General features: G+C 39.0%; 1 protein-coding gene and 1 non-coding gene across 5 annotated transcripts in view; one reads left to right on the plus strand and one right to left on the minus strand.

Moving 5' to 3' along the window:
- The window catches only part of VPS50 (VPS50 subunit of EARP/GARPII complex), a 140,986-nt gene that overhangs the window by 112,248 nt on the left and 8,533 nt on the right, over window positions 1-20,205 (plus strand). For all 4 annotated transcript variants that reach the window (XM_027573936.2, XM_027573939.2, XM_027573937.1 and 1 more), the window contains 4 exons: window positions 7,668-7,748; window positions 15,364-15,512; window positions 16,691-16,787; window positions 17,764-17,922. In XM_027573936.2, the coding sequence (XP_027429737.1) occupies window positions 7,668-7,748; window positions 15,364-15,512; window positions 16,691-16,787; window positions 17,764-17,922 (486 nt within the window). The remainder of the gene's footprint in view (window positions 1-7,667; window positions 7,749-15,363; window positions 15,513-16,690; window positions 16,788-17,763; window positions 17,923-20,205) is intronic.
- On the minus strand, window positions 1,236-1,366 carry LOC113912088. The gene has a single exon (XR_003516708.2). It is a non-coding gene; the product is annotated as a small nucleolar RNA SNORA70 (small nucleolar RNA).

Here is a 20,205-nt window from a genome sequence, read left to right on the forward strand (position 1 = left end):
TAAATAGCATAAATAAGCATATACAAGTGTATAAGGTTGAAGTGGTAGCTTTTAGTTTGCTAAGAAGATAAGCCTTCAAGGCCATTAGAAATCCTAGAAATTTTGATATTCAAATATGGACATACATACATACATACATACTCCAAATTGCCCTGTTAGCTGTTGAGTCTTAGGTGGTAGGAGGGGAGGAGTAATTAGGTAACTGGTAGAACTGGAAGAACATGGTGGTACATGATTGCTCCTGCTTCTCTTCCAGGGAAGAAAGACACTTGTATGAGTGAATTTAGATGGATGCTGCCTGTAGAAGAATAAGTGTACATTTCTCAGGGTTTCTAGAAAGTCATTGGCTGGGGAGCCATAGTGTATGCAGTAGGCTAAGGGATTCTTCGTGTTCATACTAATTCCTCCAGAAGCTCTTGCTTTTCTTGGAAATGTTTATAACTTACTTTCATCATGCTCTATTATGTATCTAATCCATTTGGCTCTATTATGATAATGTTAGTTACAGTGTTGCTTTATTTTGCCTTGGCCCCAGCCTTCCATTATTCACCTTTTGAGTTATAGTTTCTGTGGTTCTTCCTGTTTATATTCTTTCATGAAGACCATTCTGTATCTTACCTTAACACAGTAATAAGCACATAGTAGATTCTTAGGACACATGTATTGATGTCCTAATTATTTCTTATCCAAGTAAATCTGATGAGTGTTCTTACTTGAAAACAGTTTGTGAGCATCATTTAAAGTTACCTTCATTAATGAGATTTTTTTTTCCATATAGAGTCTGTGATTCAGTTTTTAAAAAAATTTTTTTTTGACAGGAAGTAGGTTTTATTGGTGGACATGAATAGGGAGGGGGCAGTGCCGAGATTCTCATGAGTGCAGAGCCCTCCATTTGTCCAAGGGGCCATGAAATCAGGGATGTATTTGACCCCACAGCCATCTGGGATAAGCCGCTTTTCAGCCACCATGTCTTCAAATTCATCTGCATTAAACTTAGTAAAGCCCCACTTCTTGGAGATGTGGATCTTTTGGCGGCCAGGGAACTTGAACTTGGCCCTGCGTAGGGCCTCAATCATGTGTTCCTTGTTCTGCAGCTTGGTACGGATGGCCATGATGACTTGGCCAATGTGGACCCTGGCTACTGTGCCCTGGGGCTTTCCAAAGGCACCCCACATACCTGTCTGCAGCCTAGATTGGAGATAGCATGAGGTCAGACCTCAAAATCCACTGGAAAGGGCTGTCCCCAAGGTCCCTTAGGGCAACCCATACAATCAACAGGCTGCATACACTACCAAGGAGGCTACTGTTTGCAGCCATGGCACACTGGGCCCCCATGGACAAAGAGCACATTCGGCTTAGTTTTTAAAATTTTTAAGAATGAATTAACTTCTGCTTCTGGCTATGAAGGACTAAGATTTTACTGGATAATAATCCCTGTAGAAAATAGGGATGCCTGGGTGCCCCAGTAGGTTGCGCATCTGCCTTCGGCTCAGGTCATGATCCTGGGGACTGGGATCAAGTCCCGCATTGGGCTCCTTGCTCAGTGGGGAACCTGCATCTTCCCTCTGCCCGTGGCTCCCCTTGCTTGTGCCCTCTCTCTGACAATAAAATCTTTAAAAAAAAAAGAAAATAACTATTGTTATTTTTGTGTGTAACTAAATGTTACACAAAAGGCAAATACCTAAAGATACTGGAGAGTGGACAAAGCATAGACTCAGGGGGTGGTGGGGGCACATTTCATGCTAGTGTGTAGATTGGGGAAAGGGGAGCTATAAAAATAAATTCCATCTCCTTGGCCTTGTAGCCCAGGATTGAATACAGTTCACACAGCACCAAGGTGGAGGCAGGCATAGGAAGAGCTTCAGTCTTTATGGATTGGGGAACCAGAAAAGTGAAGCCAGGAAACTGGGAAAGTGAAAAGAGTAGGGGGAAGTTGATTTGATCAATTTGATTGATAATATTTGATTAGCCCATAACCTGTTTATATGAAACAGATTGACTAGAGCCAAAGAAAAAAAATATCTGAACAGAGAATGAAGCTGTTGCATAAGAGACAATTTGTAGTACAAGCCCAGCCAAGAAAATTACATAGTGAAAACAAAGGAAACAGTGCCCAGTGGAGAAAAATAACAAAATCCCAAATCTCCAGAATTAAATTGATAATGCAGTCTAACTTTACCCAACATACATAAAACCAAAAAAAGTGGAGTACATCCTTAAGTAAAAAGAAAATCAATTTAGTTTGACCCCAAGATGTTGAAACTAAGGGATAAGAATTTTAAATGGACTATTAGAACCATCTCAAATAAAGTAAAACAAAAGATTTTTGTTTTGTTTTTTAAGGATTTTATTTGAGAGGGAGAGGATAGAGAGAGAGCACATGAGAGGGGGCAGGGTCAGAGGGAGAAGCAGACTCCCTGCCGAGCTGGGAGCCCGATGTGGGACTCAATCCAGGGACTCCAGGATCATGACCTGAGCCGAAGGCAGTCGCTTAACCAACTGAGCCACCTAGGCACCCCAAAACAAAAGATGTTTTAAATGTATGAACATCTCAGTAGAAAAATAGTAAGTTCTAGTAGAAACATTAATAAAAAAACCAAAGGGAAATCCTAGAACTGAAAAATAGAATTTCAGCCATTAAAAAAAATTTACTGAATGTACTTTACAATCAAATTGACATGGCAGAGGAAAGAATATGTGAACTTGAAGATAAATCAATAGAAATAATTCAAATAAAGAACACAGAGGAAAAAGATTGGAAAGCAAAATGATCAAAGCCTTAGGGACATGTTAAGTTATATCAAATGATCATATATACAGGTAATTGGAATACCAGATGGAGAAGAGAGAGAATGAGGTAGAAAAAAAAATATTTGAAGAAACACTGGCCAAAAATTTGCAGATACAAGATACTAAATGAACAGCAAGCAGAGTAAGCACAAAGGAGCGTACAGCATGATACCTCATGGTGATACTGTCCCTGGAAAAGTACAATAGGCTTATTATATAAAGGGACCAATGATCTGATTCAGCTGACTCTTCATGCAAAACTGTAGAGGCTAGGAGATGGTTAATACCTTTAAGGTACTGAAAGAGAAGAAAACAGTGTCAATCCGGAATTTATATCTAGCAAAACATCATTCAAGAATGAAGGTGAGGGGCACCTGGGTAGCTCAGTCAGTTAAGCGTCTGCCTTGGGCTCGGGTCATGATCCTGGAACCCTGGAAGCAAGCCCCATGTTGGGCTCCCTGCTCAGCAGGGAGCCTGCTTCTCCCTCTTGCCACTGCTTGTACTCTCTCATGTGATCTCTCTTTCTCACTCTCTCTCAAATAAAAAAAAAAAAAGTGAAATTAAGACATTTTTCGATAAAAAGAAAAAAAAAACTAAGAACTTGTCACCAACAGACATATAATACTGAAATGCTGAAGGAATTTTTTTTAGGCTGAAGGAAAATGATACCAGAAAACTTGGATCCTTAAGAAAGGATGAAGAACATTGGTAATGGAAACTACTTGGTGAAATACAAAAGATTATTTTTTTCTTTTTCTAATTTCTGTATAAACCATGTAGCTGATTAAAAGTGAAATCATAACATTACTTTCTGGAGTTCATAATATATGTAAATATATTACATATAACAACTATAATAAGATATGCACCTATAAGATGGCAAGATTTCTATATATTTTGTTAAACAAAACATTTTTAACAGCAAATGGATTGTGAAATACCAAGAATGTATACTGTAATTCATAGGACAATGAAAAATAATATTTAAGACTTTAGATCTTTTGCCAATAGGAAAATTAAATTAGAATTCTAAAAAATAATATTCATATTATCAGAAAAGGCAAGAAAAGAGGAACCAAGGAACAAAAAAGAGATAACCTATAATGAATGGTAACTTTAAATCCAACCAATAATCACATTAAATGTTAATGGACTAAACAGTCAAATTAGAAGGCAGAGGTTGTCAGAATGATTAAAACAAAAGAAACACTTTATTTTTTAAAGATTTTATTTATTTATTTGATAGAGAGACAGCAAGAGAGGGAACACAAGCAGGGGGAGTGGGAGAGGGAGAAGCAGGCTCCCTGCTGAGCAGGGAGCCCGATGTGGGGCTTGATCCCAGGACCCTGGGACCATGACCTGAGCCGAAGGCAGATGCCTAATGACTGAGCCACCCAGGCGCCCAACAGAAACACTTTAAATATAAAAGAAACACATATAGGTTGAAAGCAAATGCATTGAAAAGATATGCCATGCAAACAGTAAGTATTTGCTTTCTTAAGAAAGCTGCAGTAGTTGGGGCACCTGGTTGGCTCAGTCAATTAAGAGTCTTGCCTTTGGCTCAGGTCATGATCCCCGGGTCCCGGGATCAAGCCCCTCAGCAGGGACTCTAGTTCTCCTTCTCCCTCTGCCCCTCCTCTTGCTCATGTGAGTGCTCGCACTCTCGCTGTCTCTCCCCCTCCCTCCTTCCGTCTCCTTCTCAAATAAATAAAATCTTTAAAAGAAGTTGCATTAGCTATGTTAATATCAGATAAAACAACTTTGAAAGCAAAATGTGAGATAGAGGGATTCATAATAATTTAAGGGTCAATTCAGCTGGAAGGAATAGCAAGCATAAATGTGTATGTGGCTACTTAACAGAGCTTCAAAATACATAAGACAGTACTTGACAGAATTCAAGAGAAACAAAAAAATAATTCCATTATGCTGGAGATTTTAAAACTACACAGTAACTAATAGGACAAGTATATAGAAAATCAGCAAATACATCGAAGATTTGAAGAACAGTTTCAACCATCTTCAGTTAATTGATGTTTATGGGACAACACACCAAACAGTGGCAGGATATACTTTTCAAGTGCACATGGTATGTTTATCAGGATAGACCATATTCTGTGGGCCATTAAGTATGTTCTAGTGAATTTAAAAGATTAAAATCATGTAAAATATATTCTCTGATGACAATGTAATTGAATTAGAAACAATAAGATAACTAGGAAAAATCTAAATGTTTGGAAATTAACACACTTCTGAATAAAGATTGGTTTAAAGAAATCATAAGAGAAATTAGAAAATATATTAAATTGAATAATAATGAAAACATAGTGTATCAAGTTGTGGAATACAGTTAAATTAGTGCTTAAAGGGAAGTATCAAGCTTTAAATGCCTGCGGTAAAAAAGAGGAAAGTCTTACGTTAATGATAAGCTACCACCTTAAGAAACTAGAAAAAGAAGTGTAAATTATGTGCTATGTCTCTTAAAAGGGCACCAAACCTATTGTGGGGACCCCACTCTCATGACCTCATCTAAACCTGAATACTTCCTAAAGGCCCCATCTCCAGATAGCATCTCACTGGAGGTTAGGGCTTCAACATACGAATTTTGAGGGGACAACAAACATTCAGTCCATAAATGGAATAACTAGAATTTACATACATTGCTTATGGAAATGAAAATTGGTACAGCCACTGGAAAACAGTACGGCAGTACCTTACAAACTTAAAACTATGCCTATTTTATGAACCAGAAATTCCACTTTTAGGTATTTACCCAAAAGAACAGAAAATGTATGTCTTCTCAAGGACATATACACATATATAAATGTTCATAGTGACATTATTCAAGTAGCCCAAAACTGGAACCCAAATGTTCATCAACTGATGAGTAAGTAAACAGGTTGTGATATATCCATGTTATAGAATACTATTAAGCAATAAAAGAGCATGAATTACTAATAGGCTTACAACACGGATGAATCTCAAAAGCATGTTAAATACAAGAAAGAAGTCAAATAAAAAAGACTACACATGTATGAGTACATTTATATGAAATTTTAGAAAAAGCAAAACTGCAGTGACAGAAAGATCAGGGATTAAGGGTGGAGGGAGGGAATCCATGCAAAGGGCTTAAGGACATTTTTAAAGGCGAGGGAAATTCTACATCTTGATTGTGGTACTGGTCATAGGACTGTATACAGTTACCAAAATTCATCAAACTATATATTTGCAGTGGCTAAATTTAACTGTGCAAAAATAAGACCCTAGTGAAAAAAGAGGGGAAATGAAGTGATAAAGTTTATAAAACCTAATGAAAGTAAAATGTATTTAAAATAACTATATTACATGAGTTCATGTTTTACTACACCATGGCATCACACAGCTATTGTAGTTTGAGGCTTTCTGTCACGTGTTGTGTAAGTAATTCCTTGTTCTCATCCTATCTCAGATAGGAAAGGATGAGTAATAAATGTGTGCACATGCCATATATATTATAATTTTCTATGAATGAATTAGTGACACTATATTTTATAGCTTACTGTTACCAATGTTTTAAATTTTTTGGCTCATATAGAACATTTTAACATTTTTCTAGATGTCTGTAGGTATCTATGATTACCTCTAAATTAAATGTATATTCATCAATTGAATCATCACCAACTAAAGAGCCAACTAACCGGCTTTTCATGTCTTTTTTTTTTTTTTTTAGATTGTATTTATTTATTTGAGAGAGAGAGAGAGAGTGAGCATGGACAGGGAGAGGGACAAGCAGACTCCGCACTGAGTGCAGAGCCCAATGTGCAGAGCTCTGGATCTCATGACCCTGAGATCACCTCAGCTGAAACCAAGAGTCTGATGCTTAACCCACCGCACCACCCAGGCACCCCAGCTTTTCATTTCTTCTTTTTTTTTTTTTTTTAAAGATTTTATTTATTTGACAGAGAGAGGGAACACAAGCAAGGGCAGTGGGAGAGGGAGAAGCAGGCTTCCCACGGAGCAGGGAGCCTGATGCGGGGCTCGATCCCAGGGCCCTGGGATCATGACCCGAGGCGAAGGCAGACGCTTAACGACTGAGCCACCTAGGCGCCCCGTCAGCTTTTCATTTCAACAGTTGAGTGTCCCCTCTCATTTATGTTCTTGCATGAGGATGTTTACAAGTGCTTTGGCTCTGATGTAGTAAGGCAAAGTCTATACTGTGAAATGTTTACTGGGCCTAATAAAATTTTTTCTTAATTTTTGGATAAGGATTTGGACTATCTGTAATTTGTGTTAGAAAATTTAAAACGGGGCACCTGGGTGGCTTAGTTAAGCGTCTGCCTTCGGCTCAGGTCATGATCCCAGGGTCCTGGGATCGAGCCCCGCATTGGGCTCCCGGCTCGGCGGGGAGCCTGCTTCTCCCTCTGCCTCTCCCCCTGCTTGTGCGCTCTCTTTCACTATCTTTCTCCATGTGTCAAATAAATAAATAAAATCTTTTAAAAAAAAGAAAATTAAAAACAGTCTACCTTGTTATGCTTCTACCTAAATACGACACAGTGCACTATCTTTAAGTATCTGAAATCATAAGTTTTAGGACTAAAAATAATAACTTCTGGGAAAGAGAAATACTGGTGAACTCTCTCCTGATAAATTTATTAGATTGACAGATGCTAGTGTGACCTGTAAATGCAAATGTGTAAGTAGCTCTCTTGTTCCCTTAAAGGCTAAGGTTTGACTAAATATGCTTGATGTTTTGAAATTTTTAAATACAGTTTGGAGACCCTCTGAAGGCCAAGTGTGAGTGAAAACTCATCAGATTCTTAACTTTGGTTAATTTGAAGTTACGACGTATAAAAAAGATGATCTCCGACGTGATGTGGCGTACCTTTCTTTCTCTTTTTCAGCTGGAGTCAACGGGATTGGGCCTTAGTAGTAGTAGACTAAGAACCACTCTCAACAGAATACAAGAAAGCCTTATTGCTATGGTAAGTGACCAACTGGACATAATTCTTTTGGGTTACAGAAAATAAAAATTAGCCAACCAATCAACTGCATATAACTGATGTCTATGTTTATATTGAGTGCCTGAGTCCTCAGTATTACACTGTGTGCTTGTAAGGAAGTAAATAGAGGTTTTTTACAGTCTGATTGGAGAGAAAAAACCTGCTATAAAGGGAAGAGTGTGATGTTGGCTGTATATCCAGTACAAGTTCAAGGGGAGGAAAGGTTTATGTGGAAACCTGATTTCAGAGAATAATTACAGGAAGAAGTGAGACCTGTGCTAGTCTTTGAAGAACAGGCACGGGGTTAGTGGGGAAAAAGAAGAAAGATTGGCATTCAAATTAAGGTTCAGAAGCTGAGAAAGGGCCTGGAGGTGGGAGCAGGCCTGGCCCAAAGTTTGGCCGTCTTTGCGATTGGGACACTGGTATATACTGAAGAGTCGGGTTGCAGAAACTGTTTAGGACACTTTACAAATGGCCTTGAAATTCAAAGAAGAGGTTTGGGTATAGTTGGCTATGTAGTAGGGGGTCTGGATTCTTGACTGTTGTGTCAAGACGTAACGTATATTTTAAGAAAATAAGTTAGGCAGCAAAACAGGGTTGAGCCTTCGTAGTGTTTAAGCTAACATAGGCATTTAAAATAAAGGTTTTTTTCTTGTGATGGGTCACTGTATCTAGAGATTGTTGTTGTTCAGCACATTGTTCTGCATCTACATTAACCCCAGGATCCTCTGATTTTTCTTCACCTACCCAAACAAGCAGTCATTTGCCTCTTTTCTCATGAGGTCTATTATTATGTACATACTTCTGCTATTGAAGTTTTAATAAAGCAATGTAATCATTCTTTTAAGAAATACTAATTGAAATAATATTTGCTGGATGTGGTAATAGTGCTGGACATTCATCAGTGCACAGAAGAGGTAATTCCTGTCTTGGAACTTAATATTTTATTGAGGCAGAGAGATAAATATGTAATATACTGTCAGATACTGAGAAGCGCTAAGAAGAAAAGGAAGCAGAGTGATACAACAGTGGTCTTTGAGCAGAGAGGTAAGATGAGAGAAGCATGTGTTCCTATCTCGGGTGAGCACTCTACACAGAGGAAATCACCTGTATACACCTCATCCATCTCCCTTATAATTTGGAGATCATTCTGCCCAGCACATGTATATTTATATTTTCATAGCCCTTAGGAAACTGCATTTCTTCAGTAAATGTTCATAGAATAGATGAGTAAACTCCAATCCCTGAGTTTTCTTGTCTTCTGGCTTAACCTGGCTTGTTTTCTTGGCTTTGCTATCCATTTAATTCTGATCATGTTCAGAGTCAAGGCTCCTTGTTTGACTCAGCCACTTATTTATATATATTTTTGTCTTTGTTTTGTAAAATCCATTGGCTTTCAATCCATTAGAAGTTACCCATGTTTCTGTTTTGCTTCTCCTTGTTTGATACTTAGTATAACCTTGACCATCACATCTTGTTTTGCAGGTCTTAGTCCACAGCTTAAGTTTTTCTTGTTTCTGGCTGAAAGCCATGACATTGATGGACTGAATGGTCATAATCAGAAGTCCAGAGTGGGGTATAGTTACCTCTAGAACTCATTACTGTTAACCTAGTCTGGGCTTCATGACAGTTATAGCAGTGGATTCCTTAATAATAAAATAATAATAATACAGTTAAAAAGATTGATAGGTCAAAATTTACCACTAGAATCATTCACTCTGATGTCTCGGTCATCTCTGCTAGTTACTGGTTCATGACTGTCAAACCACAGTTCCAAATTTGACCCTTAAGGCATGGATTTGATGCTTCAGATTTTGCCATATGGTGTGTAATGAAGTATCATGACCGAGTAAATAAACTAGCTATTCAAACCAGCTGCCACCCATCTATGGATAACAGTGTATCTGTAGCATCTGTCTGATCAGTTCTGTGTTCATTGGGTAAGTTTTTCCCAGAACTGGTAGTCAGATTTAGAAACATGTTTTTAAAAACCCCTCCCCAATAAATGGATAGATAGATATGCCTGCTTTTTTCTTTGGCACCTGGTCTTTTAAAGATATCTTTTCTTTAAGTCTTTATCGTTACCATCTCTTAAATCAAACTGCACCTCGGATCAGAAGGCCATGAGAGCAGTCGTTCCTTCTTCAGTTTGTAAGTAGTGCTGACCTTTTTGACAGGGTCTCTCCGGAGTCCTTATTCCTCCTACAGCAATACAGAAGTTTTTCTCGAATTTTCTGTTGGTTTCCAGTGTTACATGTTAAATTATTACTCATACTGATAAGCACTGGTATATTATTTTAGAAAATATATTTGTCATTTGCTAGACCTTGATCTCAGGTTCTTGTAAGCTGTTATATTAATTTTTCTTCACTTCATTAATTTGCATCTACGTTGGCAGAGAACATTAACTGGTTTCTTGCTATTCAATACTGTCTTTGGCTATTAAAATAATTTATAGTCTAATCAATCTGGAACCACTAGATGAAAGTTGTACTTTCTCCTGGTTAAAATGTAATAAGCACATTTCTGGTAATTTCATTTTCCCCATATATATCTTCTAAGTTTTGCTTCTCTTTAAGCTGTAAAAGGTATCATGGAATCATTATGGTCTTAAAAATGCCACCTGAAATTGTTTATCGTATATATTTAATGTAAATAAGAAAATTCAACACATCAAATAGAAGTTCAAGAAAAGGAGTCTACTAGGGGGAAGAAGAAAGGGAAGCTGGTATAGGTCATACTGGTACCAGAACTGTGAATTTTTAGTTATATACTTTATGATGCTAAATTGTTTACTTTAAGATCTTTGACTCACTTGAAATCTTTGATAATAAAAATATATTTTAAATCGGTCCAGAAAAGTCATAAAAACGACTTCTCTTTTTAGTAGTAAATTATTAGTGGCAGGAGAAGTTAAACACTGTGACTTTCACTGTGAAACTAAAGATTTTGATTAAGGTTTTATTTCTCAAAGTCTTCAAGGGGTTTTCTATCTTTTCCTTATTGTACTGGTGTAATCTGAAACACTGATCCAGTTTGGAGCTTTTCCATTGAAGTGCGCAATAAGCACATACCGTTTATTTATATCAGCTTGACATTTTTGTGACTCTCTTGCTCTCTTTAAGCCTGTTTCCCTAAATGTAAACACAGAATTGTAGCCTTTAAGCAGATAATTACCATAATTTTTATGCCTAGAATGCCAGTGTTAACTAGGAACAAAGAATGGCATCCTAATGCAAACCTTTTGAAGTGGGGGCAACAATTCCAGTGATCACTGCAGGCATGTTTTTGTGAAAGAGCTCTGTGAGTAAAGAGGGAGTTCAGCACATTTGAATGGCAGGTAGGTAAGGAGTAGGTAAGGACGGAGTAGGTGAGTGCTTGTGGCCTTTCCTGTATACCCAGAGATAAACTTCCTTTCTCTCAGGCCACAGATAGAACCTCTCCTTGCCTTCTATCACCTTCTAGCACTATATCCCTCTTCTATCCTAAATTAGCTAGTTAATATCTATTTTCACAGGAACTTTTAGTTTTTAAATATATTTTTAGTTTTTATATATATTTATATATAAGTGATAACTAATCATAAAAGAATGAAATTCCAAAACTAACTCTGCTAGTATAAATATGTGGTATTCATGGTATTCAGGGTTATCCTGGTGCTATTTTGAGTTTGAGATTGTGCAATATTGGCAGAAAGTTCACATCAGTTTTTGTCAGTGTAATTACAGAATATTTTATTTTATTTTTTAAAATATTTATTTATTTATTTGAGAGACAGAGACAGAGATAGAGAGAGGGCAGGAGCAGGGAGAAGAGGGAGAAGCAGGCTCCCCGCTGAGCAGGGAGCCCAATGCGGGGCTCGATCCTAGGATCCTGAGATCATGACCTGAGCTGAAGGCAGACGCTTAACCGACAGAGCCACCCAGGTGCCCTTAATTACAGAATATTGTAAAAGAGGCTGTGTTTGGAGTGCCTGGGTGGCTCTGTTGGTTGAGTGGCTACCTTCAGCTCAGGTCATAAACCCAGCGTCCTGGGATCAAGTCCTGCCTCAGACTTCCTGCTCAGCAGGGAGTCTGCTTCTCCCTCTTCTGCCTGCTCCTGCCCTCTCTCTCTTGCTATTTCTGTCTCTGTCTCAAATAAATAAATAAATAAATAAATAAGTTTTTAAAAAAATAAAATATTCTGTAATTATATTGACACAAACTGACGTGAACTTTCTGCCAATATTGCACAATCTGAAACTCAAGATAGAGAAGGGGTGTGATTTTGTTTAGGTGATCACACATGGCTTCTCTGGGGAGATAACCTTGAAGTAGATCCCTGAAGGAAGAAATAGAGGAGTGAGCCACCAGGATGAGAATTCATTTATTTAACAACACTTATTTAGTGCCTTGTTTATTGAACACTTTATATATGATGTTAGACCCTGTCTGGGAGTTGAGGATACAGTTTTGGTGGGGCGAGAGCAATCCAACAAAACTCCCTACTCGTGTGCAACTTGTTTGCTTGTAGAGAGGGAATATTTTGGAGAAAAGTGTCTCAGGTGGAGGGAACAGGGAATGCAAAGGCCCTGAGGTGGGACCATGCTTGACAGCACAGAGATGAGTATAACTAGAATGAAGCAAGTAGGAGGGTTGGTGATAGATAAAACCAAAGAGATAGCCAGAGCCTAGATCATGTAAGGCCTTTGGATTTTACCCTAAGGAAGACAGGAAGCTGTTGGAAGAGCTTTAGCAGAAGAGTTGACATGATCTGCCTTAAATAGGTAAAAGAGAATTATTTTCACCATAGTGTGTCACAGTTAAGGAGAGAGATAAGGTGGCTTGTACCAGTGTTAATGGAAGGAGTAGTGAGACATGGTCAGATTCTGGATGTGTTTTGAAGGTAGACCCATCCAGATTTGTTGATGGATTATAAGTGAGGTAGGACCCAGAGAGGAGTCAACGATGACACCTAACTTCTGGAGAATGGAGATGGATAAGACTTTTAGGAGGGACACATTTGAGTTCAGTCTTCAGATATGGTAAATGCACTAAAGGTAAGAGAGAGGTCAGGGCTAGCATGTAAATTTTGAGTTCTTGGCATGGGGATGATATTTAAAACGGGGGATGAAATCATCTAGGGAGTAGAACTTGAGTGAGAGAAGTCTGAGGAGTGAACTCGAGGGCATCCAGTGTTTAAAGGTCAGGGAGAAGACGACAGGCTAGCACAGGAATCTGAGAAGTGGCCAGGAGCATAGGAGGAAAACCAGGAGGGTACGGTACTCTGGAAACTAAGTGAAGAAAGTTTTTCAGGATTAGCCCTGTAGGATGCTACAGTGGTCTAAATAAAGTAGGAATTCAGAATTGACTATTGGACTTGGCCATAGGATGCCACTGGGGACCTTGATAAGTGTTTCTTTGGAATAGGGCACACGAAAGCCTGATTGGAATGGGCTTGAAAGAGAGTGAGAGGAGAGGAAGTAAAGACCCTCTTACCATCTCCATCAGTTAAACCATTTGAGGGCCTGCCCGTTCCAAGAGGCATGACAAGGTCTCGAGATACAAAGATGATGAAATTGGTCCCAATTCTCCCAAGAACTCACAATGAGGTAGAGGGTCAGGAAACCACAACCGACAAAGTGCACTTGATCCCATGTATAGACATACGTATATGTGTAGGTAACATTAACACAAGTAAGCTACTGGGCGCCTGCGTGGCTTAGTCAGTTAAGCGTGTACCTTCGGCTCAGGTTATGATCCCAGGGTCCTAGGATCAAGACCCACATCAGGCTTTCTGCTCAGTGGGGAGCCTGCTTCTCCCTCTCCCTCTGCCTGCCTCTCTGCCTACTTGTGCTCTCTCTCTCTCTCTCTCTCTCTGTCAAATAAATAAATAAAATCTTAAAAAAAAAAAAAACAGAAGTAAGATACTAACCATTCTTGGGAGGCTGAGAAAGTAACAGAAAGGAGGTAAATATGACCTCAGACTTAAAAGAAGAGAAGGACAGAGCTAGGCAGACAAGCAGCAGAGAGCTGGTAAGAGAAGAGTGTCAGGAAGACAGGTATAGGAGGTAGTCCAGTGCAGCTAGATCCTAGGGGCATAGAAGATTACTGGGAAATGAAGCTGGCAAGGTAGCTGGTATCTCTGTAAAGGAGTAATACCATGATGACAAGTTTAGGCTTTTGTCTGTAAGGAGTGGATAGTTAATTGAGACTTTTAAACCGGGGAGTGGTGTGATCATGTTTCCGTTTTAGAAAGATCACTTTGGTATTCTAGAAAAATCAGCCAGTGAACTGTGTGCAAAGTGAAGTAGGAACAGGAGAAGCCAGAGGGAGAGGTCTCTCTTTGGGGACTGTTAGTTCAGGTAAAAATGCTGTGGGGCCTTGGTCCCGATGAAGCAGTGACTGGGGAAGAAACAAAGGAGAGGTGTGGAGGGAGGAGGGTGGGAAAGATATGAATGATTCCAGGGTTCCTCACTTGGACAGTCTGGTAGATGGTAATTGCATAACCACCGGCATTAAATGAAATAGCACAGGCAGCCATACCAAACAGTATGTTATTTTGTGACGATATGTGTGTGTGCAGGAGAGGGGTGATTATTTTCCTTTCTAGTAGAAGAAAATAAATACTGGAGCGGCAACATTGGTTAACTTGCATAGTTTCCTTATCGTGATCCTCCCTTAGAGAAAGCACAACATTAAAAGTTAAAAAGTTATTTTGTTCCCAAAATAACTTTTAAATGCTAATTGAGTAATTAGAGATTGAAGAGAAACCGTATCGTTTGTAGAAGATAGGATATAAAAAAGCACTGAAGAAGACTAAAACCATTTTCTAACTTGGAAGGTTTTATAATGTTTTAGTTCCATTTTGCTAAATTTATAAACCTGTTATGCTCCCAGAGTCCCGTGCATTTGATGTCTCTCTCATTCATAAGGCAAGTTGGAGATTTGCGACTGTATAATTGATTTAAGAAGTAATCTAGATTTACATTTTGTACACTTTTAGACTTGTTTGTATCCAATTTTTGTGCCATAATTTTCTTGGAGGATCTTTTAAAGCTCAGTACAGCCTGCTTTTCGGGCATCCCTTTCTTTTATTCCCATTAACCATCTTCCTGCTCATCAGTAACATGACCCCAGACACCTACCAATACAGTTAGCTCAGTTTCGATTTATAAGTGCATTCTAGTCCTCTTCTTGAGATTATACCAGAGTTACCTTGATTAAAGTGTGGCTGTGAAATGGTTAACCACACCATAATTTTGGAATGTGCCAGTTCAGTCCTCCAGAGGCTGTCTCTTTTCTCATTTCCAGGTTCTCAAAGGGCATCTTACTCTTGTCTCTATGAAACATCTGCCAGTTCATAAAGATTGCTTGTGTTGGCCGCTTTTAGGTCATGCGCAGATAATAGCATAGTTGGATCATTTTCACTTAGTATAAAAAGGAAATTTCCAGTAGTTAGAAAATATAAAAGAAGGAAAAGAAAGAACAGAAACTAAATGTAATTAATATGTATGACTACGAGTATTTTAAGTACAGGTCCAGTTTTGCAAAACCACATGGTTTATTGCTATTAGATTTGATTTCAGGTTGTGTGTGTACATGTGTTGTATTTTCAGGAAGTTTCAGCTGATCCTACTGCCACCCTCACAGCAGCAGAAGAGAGAAAGGAGAAGGTACCAAGTCCACACCTCAGTCACCTAGTGGTTTTGACATCTGGGGATACATTATATGGGCTGGCGGAAAGAGTGGTAGCCACAGAATCCTTGTAAGTTGTTAAAAACCATTGCTTTGCCTTTAAGTTTTTAAGAAAAGTTATAAAAGTAAGCATTGTATAATTAGATTTCCAGCTGTATCCATCTCCCACTTCTGAGTGTCACTTATATATTTCTGAGAAGTCTATCCTAAAATAGATTACCCGTCGATCTTTGAAACTGCATGGTTGGTTTTCAGTTACATAAATGGAAGAAGGGAAATCTTTTAGGTTTCAGTCTTTAGCAACATGATCCTTGCTTTAAAGTAAAACTTTAGGATCGAGCCCTGCATCGGGCTCCCTGCTCCACAGGAAGCCTGCTTCTCTCTCTCCCACTCCTCCTGCTTGTGTTCCCTCTCTCGCTGTGTCTCTCTTTGTCAAATAAATAGATAAAATCTTAAAAAAAAAAGTAAAACTTTAAAAAATACCACGTTATAGCATACTTTATATTTTCCTATCAAATTGTGATTCTAGAGAAACTGGTTACGATGTCACTTTAGTGTTAAATGTAGTCAGCCCTTGACATGAGCAAGAATGCTTCCTGACCTTTATAAATCCCCCAGTTTTTAAAACAGGTAAAGCACATGACTTCTTCCTTTAAATGTAGGCCAGTATCAGTTGAGAGTTTTTGTGTACATTACAAAAAAAGAGAAAAAGAGGGCAGCTGCTGGCAATACTCCAGGCAAATGACCTCACTCCCCCACCCCAGCCTCCTGACCTGAAGTTCACATGTGTGTCTCAGCCAAGCTGCAGTTTGCTGCATGAGGTCACTTACGAGAAGTGCCAGCTAGATGTTAAGTCTGTGAATTCAGCTCTCTGTTCTGTATAATTAAATGGGATCCTTATGGGAAATCCTTTCCAAAAAAAAAAAACTGTTACGTTTTTTCTTCCGTCTTTTCTGTGATCTGTGCTTCTGCGTCACATGCAGAGCAGCATAGCTCTACACCTTGTGGTTTCCAGAGCAGTTGATCTGAAGTCTCCTTCTTCCACCTCTGCTTACATTCCGTGCTAAGCTCAGCAATAACTTTTGGGTAGGTTGTAAATGAGCTAATACAAGGTGGTTCACTCAAGTGGAAAAGAATTTTAATGGTTGAACTTTTGCTTAGAGATCTTAAAGATGACTTATACAGAAGTATTGACCAGCCTGTGGATCCTGCACTCTGCTTACGCGGTGGCTTCTTTATTCCCTTTAGGGTATTCTTGGCTGAACAGTTTGAGTTCCTTCAGCCCCATCTGGATGCCGTGATGCCCGCAGTCAAAAAGCCCTTTCTTCAGCAGTTTTATTCTCAGGTCAGAGACACTCTTGGATGTCATTTCAACTGTGAGCACATTATTTGGGGTTTTTTGGCTAGTGGCCAGTCTCCAAATTCCAGGAGAGCAATTAGCATATGTTTATTCACTCATGAATTCCTGTATGAAGTACTGAGCACCTCCTATAACTTAGTCTAATGCCCATTACAGCTGTGTTTACAATAAAGTATGGTAAGGGGGAAGAAACAGCAGCAGGGAATTTAACCTTAGCTGGAGGAGGAAAGGGGCGTGTGTCATTGGGAGAAGGTTGTCTAGAATGGCTGTCTGGAGGAAGGATGTTTTAAGCCGGGGCAGCCGGCTACGTCGGGAGTATATTGCAAACTAGGGGAATGGCTTACGTGAAGACCAGCTGGTGAGAGAGAGCAGGGTGCATGTCAGCGGCAGAGGAAAACTCAAACTGTCAGAGCAGGGAAGGGGGCTAGTGGTGAGAGGGACGGCTGGAGGAAGAAGCAGGAGCTACATGGTACGCCGTGCTCTCAGCCAGGAGGCGAACTCTGTTTTGAGGGTACAGGGAAGGTACCAGAGGATCTGAGACCGGTAAGTGGCATGGTCAGTGTGTAGTTGGCAGAAGTAGATGACAGGCCTGCAGGCAGGGAGACCGGCTTGTAGGCTATTACAGGTTTACATTTGAGAGATGACGAAATCTTGAGACAGGGCAGTTGGAGTGGAAACGGAGAGAAGTGAAAAAACATGAGAAATATTTGCTTGTCTCCATGAAGATCTGTGGTTCTTTTATTGTTGTGTTATCAGTGGCCTCACGTTGTTGGGATGTCTCCAAAGTATGTTTTGAGTAAGTCATTTGCCAACGAACTGAAGTGTTTTCATAATTTAAATCTCCAGATACATATGTTTTATTTTTAGATGTGATGTACACTAGAAATAGGCACAGAAGATTTTTTATAAACTTGATACTTTTAGAAAATATTTGTTTTCCTTTTTGTGAAATGTATTTCAGACAGTCTCAACTGCCAGTGAACTACGCAAACCAATTTATTGGATTGTAGCCGGTAAAGCTATTGATTATGAACAGATGTTGCTCCTAATGGCCAATGTGAAGTGGGATGTAAAAGAAATTATGTCACAGCACAACATCTATGTAGACGCACTGCTAAAGGCAAGTACACAGAAACACCTTTGTTAAAGACAAGTCTACCAGGAGAACTGCTCCTATCATTGCACTTGCTCTAAATTAGTGAGATTATAGTTATTACTACATTGCTAGCATCATGACATTAAAACCCCTGAATCAGAATAGACTTGCTTTTTGAATTTTGTGTTCTTTTAGACCCAAGAATTTTTTGTAGATTTTTTTGGTTTTTGCTCCCTAATTTCCCATCTTGAATTAGAGTTTGATTGGCATGTCTTGGCTGACTTTCATATTAAATAATTTCAATAACCATGACTGTGGTGACAAGAAGATATTTCTGTAGTTGTGTAGATTAGCAAGAGACCAGGCCCCTGATTATTCCATTGTTGTTGTTGTTGTTTTTCCAGAAATCACTTTACTTTTGCAATGTGTCATGCAAACACCTTTGCATTTAAAACTTACATTTAAAAGTTTTCTGGAAAGACTTGTACATTTTTTGTCCTTTATGAATCAAGAGATATTTGTAGGTTACCTGATGTGTGCCACACACTGATCTAGGTGCTGACAACATAGTTGTGAATTAAGGAACTTACATGCCCTCAGAGAATTTACATGCCAATACGGAGACAGCAGTAAAGACATAAATTAAGATAAAATGTCTCAGATAATGAATAGCCCTGTGAAAAAGTAAATAAGCAGCAGAAAAGGGATAGAGTGGCAGGATGTGGGTTGGGGGCAATATTGTTTATTTACGTGTCATCAGAGAAGGGAATACTTATCAGGAGATAAAGTGAGCGTTGGGGAGAGGCCTGAAGGAAGCAAGGAGATGAGCCATGTGGATGTCTGAGGTGAGGAAAGGGCATCTGAGGAGATGAAAACTGCTTTCAGAAAAGTCTTGTTTTTCATATTTGTCAGCGAAAAGAAAGTTGACCCTTCTTAAGCTCCTGACTTTTATCTCGTTCACACAAACATTCTTACCTGCTTAGTCCAGGGCAACAGCTGGTAGCCGGGACACTTGCGAACCAGTAAGCAAAGCCAGAGATCAAAACAGAGATAGAGGCGGAATTAATCATCTCTCTGCCTGGTGCCTTTCTAGAGCTCTGTGATGGAGACTGCAAGACCCTCCCCAGACTCTGGAACTAAGGGTGAGAGATCAGTTAGCAGTGTCTAGGGGTTACTGTCTGGTCTGAGGGGTAAGTGACAAGGGTGCTCTGTAATTGCCACCCTGGGAGAACTTTGATTTCTAGAGTCCCCATGAGATTTCACTTGGGAATTTTAATTTGGAATATGATAGACAAATGTAATTTATAAATAATCACATACTCCCTTTTTTTTAACAATTTTGTTTTTGAAAAGTTGATTTTATTGTTTATGGCATGCTAACCATGGTACTCATAGGGATGCAAGAAGAAAGAGATTTCTGCACTCTGAATATATATACTAGAAGGAGTCTACTTGCTTTAGTTCTTCTTGGTTTTTTGTGTTTTTTTTTTTTTTAGATTTTATTTTATTTATTTATTTATTTGAGAGAGAGAGAGAGCGTGCACCACAAGCAGGGAGAGGGAGAGAGAATCTCGAGCAGATTCAGCACTGAGCTGGACATGGGCCTCGATTCCATGACCCTGAGATCATGACTGAGCCAAAACCAAGAGTCAGATGCCCAACCGATTGAGCTGCCCCAGTGCCCCTGGTTATTTTTAATTATAAGAAACATTAATATTGTAAGAAAGAACCAAGTTTATTCAGATTATTAACTTGAACCCAGTTTTTAGCAGCTTAAAACCTTCTTTCCTAAAGAAGCTTTCATATAACCTCTGTTTGTTCTATTTCTTTTCCAAGTCCAAACTTTTAGGTAAAAAGCAATCTGCATTTATTGCCCCCCAAAAATCTTAAGTAAAATGAAATGGTTTTATTGTTCATTTAACAACATTCTTGAACATTGAATTTAGCAATGAGTAAATGACATTGTTTACAGTTAGCGTATAACTTTTTTTTTTAAGATTTTATTTATTTATTAGGGAGAGAGAGAGAAAAAGTTGAGCAGGAGGGGAGAGGAAGAGGGAGAGGGAGCAACAGATTCCCTGTTGAGCAAGGAGCCCAAGGTAGGGCTCCATTCCAGGACCCTGGATCCTGACCTGAGCCGAAAGCAGATGCTTAAGCAACTGAGCCACCCAGACGCCACAGCATATAACTTTATTTTTAAAATATTAGTGGAAAGTACTGAATCATGACTGGAAATCTTAAAGCAGAGTTTACTGCAGTGAAGCATAAATGCAATAGCTAATACTAGTGTTCTACTAGATTCATAAA

Source organism: Zalophus californianus, chromosome 12 (genome assembly GCF_009762305.2).
Source record: "Zalophus californianus isolate mZalCal1 chromosome 12, mZalCal1.pri.v2, whole genome shotgun sequence".
Lineage (NCBI taxonomy): Eukaryota > Metazoa > Chordata > Mammalia > Carnivora > Otariidae > Zalophus > Zalophus californianus.